We start from the raw sequence: 12,027 nt of genomic DNA, 5'->3' as shown, positions 1-12,027 counted from the left end.
GAAGCGCGTTGAGTATCAAAGGTAGAATAGCGCTATTCAAGTGACAGCTGATTGATATCTATCATCTAAAATGGATTTTGTAATTAATTTATAAAGATTCAGCATACAAATCTAATCTCATTTAGGTCAGAATCGCTAAAAGCAAATTTCACCTCCAATTTATCCATTAGTGAAATTGAAATTACTCAATTTGAAGTTATCACCAGTTTGTGGTTGCATCGCGTATGGATACAACCAGAACCAGATAAATGGGACGATTGGGTGTTTACAATATCGTCGCGTTAGAAGGCGGAGGCCAATCAATCCCGAGCGTCCTTGCGGTTAACAAAACCGACGAAGAAGAATTAACTTCCGGAGAAGAACCAAACCTCAATTTACTGCACGAGTCAGTCAAGCCCTTTCCTTAAATATTTTTTCACCGCTCTTGGACTAAACGTCCCTAACAATCTGTGCTTTGTTTGTGCAATGAATTTAACAGGCATGCGTACTCTTTCACCCGCTTTATTGTGCGTCTTTACTGCTGCTTAAGGATTTATGGTCCCGCCGGTTGGCTAACGAGCGCCATCAAAACAAGCTAGCGCTAACAAAACCGCCGAGCCAACGATGGACCAAGTTCCGGCTGGTGTAATGGAAGACGTCCGGACGGAGGAACAGTCCACCTCCACAGATGTCGCACCGTCCACCGCCGTGGATGTCACATCGGCAAGCGGCGATGAGCAGCCGTCCGAGGACACCGCGGACAGCGAGCGTCCAGCATCATGTCAAGGTAGAAACCTTGTTATCGGTCCAATAAGACGGAACTCTGCGTCGATATTGAAATTCATCACCGTGGGGCATGCAACGTGTGTGTGCGTGCGTGCGTGGTGATCATTTAACGTTACTCAACTTGTATGTGTGTAAAATTTAAAGATTGATTGATTCATATGAAACGAGCATTATCAGACATCTTTTAAAGGTGATTCCAGTGATGCATGTATCATTTTTCTGCGATAAAAATTAAAATGATGACTTTACATGACTCATTATTGCTTGCTGAACACAAAACAGACAAGTAATAACCTCGATGTTAATGGTATGTAATTAATTCCAGTCAAGAGGTGTCAAAATTAACGAACAACATACATTATGAAATTGTAGGAAAACGTTGCAGCTATTAAAAAAGAAAGTCAACACAAACGTTGACTTTCAGGATTATCTGTTTTAATAATTGAGTAATCGTTTAAAGCCAATTGCTTTGCTTAAAATTGTCCAAAACCTCTGGTTTCAGCATCGTAACTATAATTCTGTTTTCAATCGTCCTCAATGACTGATTGTCTTTTGTGTTTGATCTTTATAAGACAAACATGTGCTTTTACTTTGGAAAACAATAACCAAACGGAAAGCAACGAACGAACCAGTAATCGAATCAGCTTTAAAAAATTGATGAGTATCGGTACATCAATCCCTGTCATGTGACATTGCTTAACTGTTGTTTATTTGTAGGACTTTTAAATCACTAAACAATACCAAATAAAAATAATTGGTGAATAACCAATAATAAGGAAACTAATATTTTGCAATACACTTTAGTGCAAATAAAATGTTCTGCAATTATTAGCTTAATTGATGGAATAATCAATTCTAAAAATATTCCATAGTGACAGCCCTGACAGACACATACCTGAATTTGGGACGACTGAACCCCCAACACCGAAACCGCTCAGTGGTGCAGTCGATAGCTATATATAGTAAAATAGTGGTCGAATACGAATGTTTAGAATCACGCCCACATCTTTTCGGCAGCTATCTTACTCCTTCCACATGTATTACCGTATTGGCCCGAAAATAAGACGGCCCTGATTATAAGACGACCCCCTCTTTTTCATGACTCAAGTTTGAAAAAAGTTTTTTTGAACACCAAATTAATTTTTATGCAGAAAATAATTACAGTACATCTGAAACAAATGATCATAACAATATATTTGAGAGAAAAGGCATGTTATTTTGCCTCATTCAAATCTTAATATCTGAACATTTAAATATGTAAACTAAAGTGCAATCACATTCGTAAATGAATGGCTTCTGGTTTTTGAAATGTAAATAAACCAATCTATTGTGATCAAACAACAAAATTGCAATAACTGCATTAACCATCAAAGTGAAGTCAAACTGTAACTGTAGTCTTGAAACAAATCTGAATAAGGAAAAACATTGCAATAAAATAATGCAAACTGGTTTGACTTGAGAGTAGCTGAGATCTATCATGACAGAACATTACTCCTCACAAACAATTATCTGCCTCGCTGTGCTCAGTGTCGCTGTCCTTAATCCCATCCTCTGGCTCCTCCCATAGCAGTCATCCTCACGTGACAGGGGTTGCTTTGGCCTGCAGAGTTAAGTTCAGCATTCGCTTCAATGATATCTGGCGCCATCAAGCGTCGTGAATGGGTACAATGTCTAGACCCCGAATATAAGACGACCCCCACTTTTTCAGTCTTACTTAAATGCAAAAAACACCAGTCTTATATTCGGGCCATTACGGTATATTCTGAAACATGTCTATCTGATTAAATATGTTTGCCCTGTGACTTTCTGAACACCAGTTGCTAGTGCAAGTTTAGTCGGACTCGTAGATGGACGGCCGTTTAACATTTGAGGCGGACCGTCCCATAGACGTGTACTATTCCCACTCCCCCCAGAAAAAAGGCGAATAACACACCACGGAAGGGTACTTACGGATGACGAATAACGGATGCTCAATTTTTAGTGAAATGGCCAGCTCTGGTTGTTACATAATCATATTAGTCCAAAAGGCAATATTTTTTTAAACTCATATGTTTAATTGTCAATCATCTAAAATGTTTTATCAAAATGTATCAAGGATCATGTGTAAAAGGAAACCTTCTCCAAGTGGAAGCACTGTAAAGGAACAAAATAAATGGCTAAAGGGAGAATAAAATCCAAAAGCAAACTTTGAAGCACGCCATTGCCATTTCCTTTTTCATTTGATTGAAGTGAGAGAGAAAAAAACAATTGTAATTGTGAATGTAACACTTTTTGGGGGGGATTTGTATCCCTATTGTCCAGCCTTATAGAAAACGAGATCGTACAAATGCAACGGTAGATGTCATCGTGAATGCGGCAGGCAAGCAGTGTTGCACATCTTAGTTCAGCAGAGGTCAAGAAACTCACACTGTTGGTTCAATTACAAATAAACCTCCTAAAAATGTGTTTTAATAAAAAATAAAATCCAGCACAGATATTTGGCCTTTTTTTTGTTTGTTTTACAGTATTTTTAACGCCACGACAAAAAATGTCAGGCGTCACAACCAAATATTTATAAAAATATTTATAATGCATTTATAACTGCGGGCAGGCAGGTTGTGGCCTGGGGATGGACTTTTCCCAGGTCTTCCTTCGGGTGTTTACTCTAGGTAAACCATTTTTTTATCATTGCCTTTTTTCCCCCAATATTCCAAATTTTAAATTTTTGGATTCAGTAGTGTTGTCACAATACCAAAATTTGAACTTTGATAATATACGTTCAAAGTACCTCGATAGTGGTACAGGAATGATACCATGGCAAAATCTTAGATCAGTTAAAAAAAAAAAAAAAGAAAAGTGGAATGTGGCTTCAGCCTATTTTCAAAATTCTTGTTGCGTTGTAATCAGGTTGAAGTGGCCTTTCCATACAGTCTTTGCATTTGGACCAATTTTAATTTCTGGCATATCATGTCACGTTGCTATCTCTACCCATCCTGTCTCATTTTCCTCATTCATCAACTCCTGAAAGTATTTTTGCATCTATCCAGCACACGAATGGAACCAGTCAATGTATTCCCATCTTTATTAATCACCCTAAGATGCTACACATCTTTTCAATCTCTATTTCTCTTTCTAGCCAAGCTGTAAAGATCTTTCTCACCATTTTTCCTGTCCAACCTGGCATACATGTCATCGTATGCCTCTTTTTTTAGCCATTGCCACATTTGGTTGCTTGGTGTCACATCTCCTTGTATTATTGTCTCCTCTCCTCAGTCCTCTCTGTTTCCCACTTCTTCTTTCTGGGAATTATGTTTTGATTATTCTAACAAGTTCATTCAAAGTCTTTGTTTGCATCATCCTGTAGACATTTAGTCCCGTTGAAGCCAAGACAAAGACCCTAAGTATACTGGTGTATATGAAGAAGAGGTGTAATCAAACTGGTTTTGATTGAAAAGATGCACGTTCATCTAATTATTCCACTTTAAATTTATACATTTATCAAATCATGGAGATAGATATCTTTGAAGGAAATGCCACATTTACAGTACTGAAAGGTTCATTCATACGTATGTAAACTGACAAACTACCCTCTCAAACTGAGCCGTATCATATCGAAACGAATCCCAATCCCACTGACTCGGATCAAATCGTTCCACTTTAAAATCAAACTGTCCTTGAATTGTATCGCATTCATGTATTGAGATGCCTATTAAAATTGGAGAGATGCACACCCCTTATCTGAAGTACTGTACTCTTCTCCAATTTCTATCTCTAGAATTTGGGCTATACTGCTGCCAAGATTGTGGAGAAGCCTTTAGTGAGGAGGCAGCCTACTTGGATCATCGCCACCAGCACCCCGATGGAAAATGCACAATGTATTTGGAGCCAATGGACGATTCACATATGGCTGACGATGAGGAGGAAAGTAATAGCTCCTGTCAATTATGCACATTGTCATTTGCTGATATGAGTGAATTCCGATCCCACATGGAAACCCACCGTGTTCTAAGTTCTGACACCCAGCAGATTTCTGGGTCCACAAAGCATAACTTCTTTGAATGCTCCGAATGTGGGAAAAGATATTCTATGTTAGGACACTTTCTCAATCATCAGCGTACCCACATACAAGCTTCCAAATCTTTATTTAATGACTTGGAGCATTTAAAGAAAAAGTCCTTCCAATGTGAGACGTGTGGGCGGAATTATTCACGTGCATCTGCCCTTGATGCCCACAGACGTTGCCATGAAGAAAAGTTATTCAAACGCCAATACAGGACTACAGGACACAGGACTGATCCTGTTCAGTCAGCGGCCAAACTAATTAAAAAGCAGACTAGTGGTACTTCTGAGAAGCTTTTCAAATGTGCTTGTGGCAAATCTTTTTCTGCTATGATGCATTTAAAGACACACCAGCGATTCAGCCAGAACATCGATTGCTTTCCAAATGAAAGGACAGGAAAGCTGAGGAAAAATGTCTTTTACTGTCGGGAATGCAGGAAGAAATTCCATGGCCATCTTGCCTGGTTCAACCATGAGAAATGGCATGAAAACCATTCGAAAGATTCTCCAAACCGATTTCAATGTGAGGCCTGCGGGAAAGTGTTCATGACTCAAACGTTCTACTACAGACATCAGCGCCTGGTGCATAGTGGCGAGACTCCGGCCAAGTCCTTTCTCCATCAAGTGGACCAGCTGCAGAAGAAAGCATTTGAATGTACAGACTGTGGCCTCAAGTTCTCCAGACCGTCGGCACTTCACTCTCATCAGCTTCAACATACCAATTCTTTTACAGAAACCGAGAAACTGGCCCGGTCACATTCGCCTCTGCTCCATCAGCAGGAGACTTTGGAAGGAGAACTGAAAGTGACTGAGCAGTTGAGACATCACGCCCTGGCAGAGAATGTCCTTCTTGACGTTAGGTCTAAAAATCACCCCGATGTTAATGAGCCCGACGTAGATGCGATGGAGATTTATGAACCTGGGGACTTTAATGTCCTGGTGATAAGCGCAAGTGAATCAGAGGATGAGGCCGTGCAACAATTGAACCCTAACTTGGATTCAGGATCCGGATCCGACCAGGAGGGCAGAGACAATGCCTCAGACAATAATCTGGTTTCAAAAACAAATTTTGACTTGAAGATCGTACAGGTTGACTTTGACCCCGCCAAGGAGCAGTGCCCCCCAGGAGCGGCAGCAGCTGAAAACATTGAAACCAAAGAACAGTTTGCTTGTCCAGATTGTTACCGGTGCTTTGCTAGCAAGGCGTCACTGCGGGCTCACTTAGTGTGGCACAACATTCGTAAGAGGAGACATCAGACTAAAGGTCAGTCGGTGGAAGTTTACACATGTGACAATGAAGCCCATACCTTTGCAGCAGGTCATACTACAGAATATGAGAGTGAAACTAACCAAGTATTAAAACAGGCAGATGCGTTTCAGCAGAAAACTGTGACATGTGACATGTGTGGTACAAATCTTTCACATTTGTCCGATCAACACGATAAACGACTGCTGTGCCGAGATTGTGAGACGTCTAGCTTGTTGAACCACGTGAGCGACCGCGCAACGCAGAGCAAAGAGAGCACGTCGGCTACTACAAAAGTGTACAATCCGAAGAAAACTCTCTTAGGCCCCAAGATTTACCACTGCGAGCAGTGTGGGAAAGGTTTTTGGTCTTTAGGAGCTTACTCGCATCATAAGCAAAGCGCAAGTCAGTGCGTTGATGTGAGGCTTCGAACCGGCGTTACACAGCCGTTGCACCGTGGACGTTCGCGCTCTAGCATGAAGGTTGCGTGTCCTGTGTGTGGTAGAAAGTTCCGACACAAGGGAATTATGACGTTGCACATGCGTACACATGAAAATGGAAATTATAAGTGTGAAGTCTGCAACAGATCGTTCCGTCTTTTTTCCAGTCTTCTCAGACATCAGGTTGTGCATAATGAGCTCCTCCCGCCACCGAGCAAGTCTTTTCAGCATCAGGTAGAGCAGCTGCAAAAGAATACATACTGCTGCCCCGACTGCGGGAAGCTGTTTTCCCGGGCCAAAGCACTTCAGTTCCATATGAGGTATCATGGAAATGACAGTGGGCATTCGCCATCACCGCCTAGGTCTTGTGTTAGGCAGGAGGACCTTCAGTGTGCCACGTGCCTGAAACATTTCAGCAACAAGGCCTCCTTGCGGGCACACAGAAAGCTGTGCGTTAAAAAAGAGGATCATATAATGGATTGCAAGATCAAAAACCTAAATAATAATGAGCCAGTGAAATTGTCTGAGATGAACTCTCTAGAAAGTGCGGTCAAGTTGCCACAGAACTTTAAGAACGAAATGGAGGAAGTCCACATGGAACGTTCAACTGCATTTTGTGGCTTAGAAAATCCCAGCGATTTGAAATACAAGTGCAACAAGTGTGAAAGAAGCTTTTCTGTTGTTGGGGCTTTGAACTTGCATAAAAGAATTCACGCTAAGGGTTACAAAAAAGTAGCAAAAGCAACCTTGTCCTTAGTGACTAGCGAGGAGGAGTTAAGGAAAGATTATCAGTTTCCCTGCTCAGACTGCGGGAAGCGTTTTTTGTCTAACTCTGCCCTTGGCTCTCATAAACGATGGCACACAAATGACAAACTTTCCTCTCTTAAAGAGCAGTTTCCTGACCGCTGTCTACAGGAATGCCAAACATCCGCACTGCAGCCTCAACCTGACGTGAGATCCAAGAGTGAGACCTTGGACTTATGTGCAGAAGGTCACCAACCATATACACAAGGCTCTTTTTTAGATGAGCATAGCATCACTTTAGAAGCTGGAGATGCTCAGACAGGTGACTCCTCGCTCAGTGCGGTGAACCGGGTCACGGGCGACGGTTGTGAAACCGTCTCGACGACACCGATTGCAAAAAATCACCAGTGTCCCCTCTGCTTGGCGAGCTTTTCCAAAGCCAGGGGCCTTCGTGCCCATACATGGCAAGCGCACTCAGAGGGTAAAGAAGACAAACCGAAGAGTGTGTTGGACGCTCAAATCACGAGAGTTGCCACAAGCTGTGAAATAAAGAGTGAAAATATTGCAACAGAAATAAGCACATGTGATGCTTCTCCTTTGAAAGTCCCAAACCTTGAGTGTGGACTTAAGTCTGAAGCTGCTGCCACAATTCCTGACCATAAATTATGCCCACGGTCTAAACTGGTGGTCCAAGCTCCTGATCCCTTAGGTGAGGTCTCACCGCTCATCAGCCGCCTCTCGGAACCAATCGTCAAATGTCTCTACAAGTGCGGGAAGTGCGGCAAAGCCTTCCAGACTGAGGGACAGTTAGAAACTCACAAGACCAAGGCAAAAAGCCGTCCTTTTTGCTGCGCCCTATGCTGCAATGCCTTTTTAACAGAGAGCCAACTGCAGCAACACCTCGCCTGGCATGATCAGGTCCGATTTCGGCTACCTAATGAGGTTCGCTTACGCCTCAGTGCTGCTTTGAACACAAAGTCTGTCAGACCCACAGGGAAGTTCTTTCCCCCTCACGTGCCAAACCAACATGCTCAGAAGCAAGAGAGCCAGTTAGTCAGTAGTAGCCCGCATGGCCGCAAAGCCTTTCTGTCGTCGTCCACGTTACAAACACGCAAAAGTTTGCATTGTAAAAGCGCCGTGTGCGATTGTGCTCACGCTTCTGTGATGGTCGATGACTTACGGGCCCTTTCTAAAAAAGACCTGGCGGATATTGGTGATTCCAGATGGCAAAGTGAAGGCCCTGCTGCTGTTTCGTCAGGAGATGTAGATGTCTTTACTTGTCTTGAATGTGGAGCTACTTTTAGTCAGGAAACTGATTTGCACCAGCATTATAGCAAACATGCTCAAGGCATGTATTAAAATGTTTGTTTACATGTAAAGCTTACAAGACTTTTGCTTTTTGTTTGGTCGAGGAGTTCCCTTATATATTAGACGAATTATCTGTCAATTCTCCACTTCCTAGGCTTTCCTTCACACCGGATTAGTATTGTGTAAATGTAAGTAATGCTGCCTTTCGTAACCCTTTTAATACCTTCCACATACTGAACGTTTTGGTGTCATGGAAGCATATCCACTATTCTAAATTGAGAAATTTGCTCTAATAGTTGTATCAAAAATATATACATGTAATACATGAATGCATGTCTCAAGCCTTTCCATTTAAAATCGGGGAACAACATTTGCTGCTGACATTGTCTCAAATGCCATACTGGCTGAGCAAACCCAAAGTGTGCACTGTTTATTAAAAAAATAACAAGCCTGACATAGAGCGCTAATATCATCAGTCTGATGTACATTACAGTATATCGTCGCTGTCCTGTGAAAAACAATTATGTCCAATTTGGGATTTTTTTTTTTATTTTCACGCTAATGCGACGTCTGTAACGCGGAAACACCATTCACATAAAAATAAGAAAATTGAAAAAAAATGGACGTAAGTGTTTTTCACAGGACAGCGACGATATACAAATTGTTTTGCATGAATTGACTACTAAAGCCCTTGTTTATTTCTATATTGTGACAAAGCTATTTATTGAGAAAATGAATATGTGGTACTTGTATTCATTTGGGAAGGTTCTTAGTTACTTTACCGCTTATTTTGAGGGAAGATCTGTGGAGTAAATATGAATGAAGCTATTTTTTTTTCTCCCTAGAGTGACTAATATGCCTTTGCCTACATGTTTACATGCTGTTTTGGAAGCTATAATAAAGGGATCTATTATAGTCTGAATTAGTGGCTTGTTTAATGACTTCACACCAATTCACACTAAATCTGTGTGATATACTGTCTATAACAACAAAATCATTTCAACTTATTGAGTAAAGTCAGTGACAAAGTCATCTTGAGATTTAAATATTTGCTATTTGAGTCATTGGCTTTATAGTTGCATGTCTCCTGAGTTTGATTTGAAGTGCGTCAAAACGTAGTGTTTGTTTCAACAAGGGTCAAAAAGTTTTTTCCACCTTCAGTTTTGATGAAGTCGTGATGAATTTAGTTGGATCTGACCTTATTGTTGGAAACGTTTCTTTGATTGATAGCTTCTGTGGTACTTGTAACGTTAGCATGGGAATAGCACAATATTTTGCCAATGATACAATTTTAAAGCTGGAAAATATCTACCTTCTTCATCCAAAAATAAGTATGAGTGGCAAGTGTCGTAGCAGTCAAATGTTAAAAACAAGATCTTGTTAAACTAATCATCAAAGGTCATTCAGATGCATTAGATGCAGAAACAGGTGAAAAGACCATCATTAAAATCACCAAGAAGTGCACAACTGCTATTGATTGATTTTGTGGATCAATGCTTAAGTAGCAAACTGTGTAACAGTTTTGAGGGATGTATTTTTATAGTGTACGTCATATGCCCCCACGCCCCTTAAAAAGGACCATGTGCATTTAGTAATAGTTAGAAATCCACCGACTAATACAAATCTAACATCTGTGAGCGAAGAGATATCTGCTGCATCTACATGTGCGTAATGACCTTTTCTCAATTTTCCTGACAACACTTTCCAAAATGCTTCTAAAATACCTTCTTTAACCGTGCATTTCCCCCTATTTCTAGCCAAGCAGAGGAAAGTTGCGCAGGATTGCGGACCGACAACAACTCCGGATGACTTGGACACTCAAGAGGAGCGGAAGAATGATGATGACCACGACGTTGATGTGGATGGGATTCCTGAATCTGAGAGCGCTCTCCAAACGAGCACAGGTGGCCCTGTTGGCCCAGGTTCATCGGCAACCGAAAGCTCCATGAAGTCACTATATCGGTGCCTATCATGTGGGAAAGCTTATTTTTATCTGCTGTCTTTTGAAAAGCACCAAGCGCGGCATAAGAGGAGGCCCTCTTTAGCTAACAACCCAATCGGAGAGGGCGCTCGTAAGTACAACTGCCCCATGTGCGGAATGACATTCTACAGGGAAACCCGTCTCCGTGGTCACCTGCTGACTCACATGTCGCGTGAAGTGCACAAGTGCGATCAGTGCAACAAGACCTTTGATACCCTCAGATCGTGGTTGATTCACGATGAGCTCCATAAAACGAGGCCTTTTTGGTGTCTTAGTTGCCACAGGGGATTCATACAAGAGGATTACCTGAGTAAACACCTGCAAAGACACCACCTGGGGAAGTACAAGTGCCAGATTTGTTTCAAACGCTTTTTCACATCACACCTGCTCAGCGAACACCTCAACAGCAGCCACGCTTCATCGCGGCCCGACGTCGGTGCCACAAGTCTAAAAAAGGCTGTTGTCGGGGCCGGGAATGAAGGCGGGATGGAAGATGGAAGCCTTATTATTGCAAATGACAAAGAGGAGCAAGAACCGCAAACGTGTGTAGAAACAGGGGGAAGTTTGCAAAAATCTGGAGATTTGGAGAAATCTGGAGAGCCATTTGAGAATCAAGAGTTTTCTCAGTCCGACGCGTCGGATTGTGGCAAACCTGTGCGGCCTGGCGGTGAGGAAGTTAGAAAAGCAGAAGCACAAGCGACAGAAGAGCTTGACAGTGGTGAGCCACCGGAGCAAAACCAAAACGGAGAGCATCTTAAGTATTGGGAATTTGAATGTTTTGAATGTGGTCAGGGCTTTGATGAAATGACTCAGCTGCATTTGCATTACGTTCAACATGCCGTTGGGGAGGTGCCGTTTCCGGACTCAGATGGGTGAACATTTATTTATGCAAGACTGTTTTTTATTCATGAGATTTCATCAGTGGTGGGCGCTACCTTTTTATGACTTTAGAGGAGGAGAAAAAAAAGAAATGCCTGAATGATTTATCATATTTGTAATAAACTGTCTGTATTGTCAATATTTGATGTTCCTTGTCATTATTCACCATAACATAGTCAATTGTTACAAATACACGTGTTGGGTGGACATACCATGTAGTTGAGTTGGACTTTAATTGGTCATTTTGAGGAAGTTCATGTGTAATTATTTTGCCTCTTAATATATTTTGGATGTGACAAGTTATATAACCCTAATTATGCAGTGACTTGCATCCTTATTCAGAAAAATTATCGTCCTCTGACCCCGTCCTTTCGTCCTTTTAAAGCAGTTCTGTCCTTAGTCCGCCCCCACCCAAAAACTATCACTCCAACAGTGTTTTACTGAGCAATATTTTATGACTTGCTTGAACCATGTAATGACTGACTTGCTTGACATTTGGTGGCAACTTTAATTGCTTGATTTTATTTTATTTTTTTCCCACAGTGACTTGAGACTTGCTTGTAACTTGCTAATACTTTAAGTGACTAATACCGACGTCCGACTTTAACGCTAGCAAGGTGAAGCCT

General features: G+C 41.6%; 1 protein-coding gene across 6 annotated transcripts; it reads left to right on the top strand.

Moving 5' to 3' along the window:
• Positions 1 to 268: 268 nt before the first annotated feature.
• Positions 269 to 11,542, top strand: LOC147143793 (uncharacterized). Of its 6 annotated transcripts, none has more exons than XM_086038772.1 (3): positions 269 to 385; positions 479 to 766; positions 4,520 to 9,463. In XM_086038772.1, exons 2-3 carry the CDS (start codon positions 604 to 606, stop codon positions 8,590 to 8,592), a joined length of 4,236 nt encoding a protein of 1,411 aa, XP_085894898.1. In that variant the 5' UTR covers positions 269 to 385; positions 479 to 603; the 3' UTR covers positions 8,593 to 9,463. The 6 variants fall into 6 exon arrangements, with proteins under 6 accessions (XP_085894898.1, XP_085894899.1, XP_085894897.1 ...); XM_086038773.1 differs by having other exon boundaries at positions 270 to 385; positions 530 to 766; XM_086038775.1 differs by adding an exon at positions 10,299 to 11,542 and having other exon boundaries at positions 273 to 766; positions 4,520 to 4,669.
• Positions 11,543 to 12,027: the final 485 nt, after the last annotated feature.

The sequence above is a fragment of the Filicampus tigris genome, chromosome 8 (assembly GCF_054856515.1).
Source record: "Filicampus tigris isolate MCC_2025a chromosome 8, RoL_Ftig_1.0, whole genome shotgun sequence".
Lineage (NCBI taxonomy): Eukaryota > Metazoa > Chordata > Actinopteri > Syngnathiformes > Syngnathidae > Filicampus > Filicampus tigris.
The sequence above is the reverse complement of the archived record's forward strand: the minus strand, read 5'-3'. Positions and strand labels throughout refer to the sequence as shown.

Bases quoted from the DNA above. Each gene is read 5' to 3' on its own strand.
- LOC147143793 (XM_086038772.1), top strand. From the start codon at position 604: ATGGACCAAGTTCCGGCTGGTGTAATGGAAGACGTCCGGACGGAGGAA. The intron at 767-4,519 runs GTAGAAACCTTG...TTCTATCTCTAG, and splicing joins GCGTCCAGCATCATGTCAAG to AATTTGGGCTATACTGCTGC.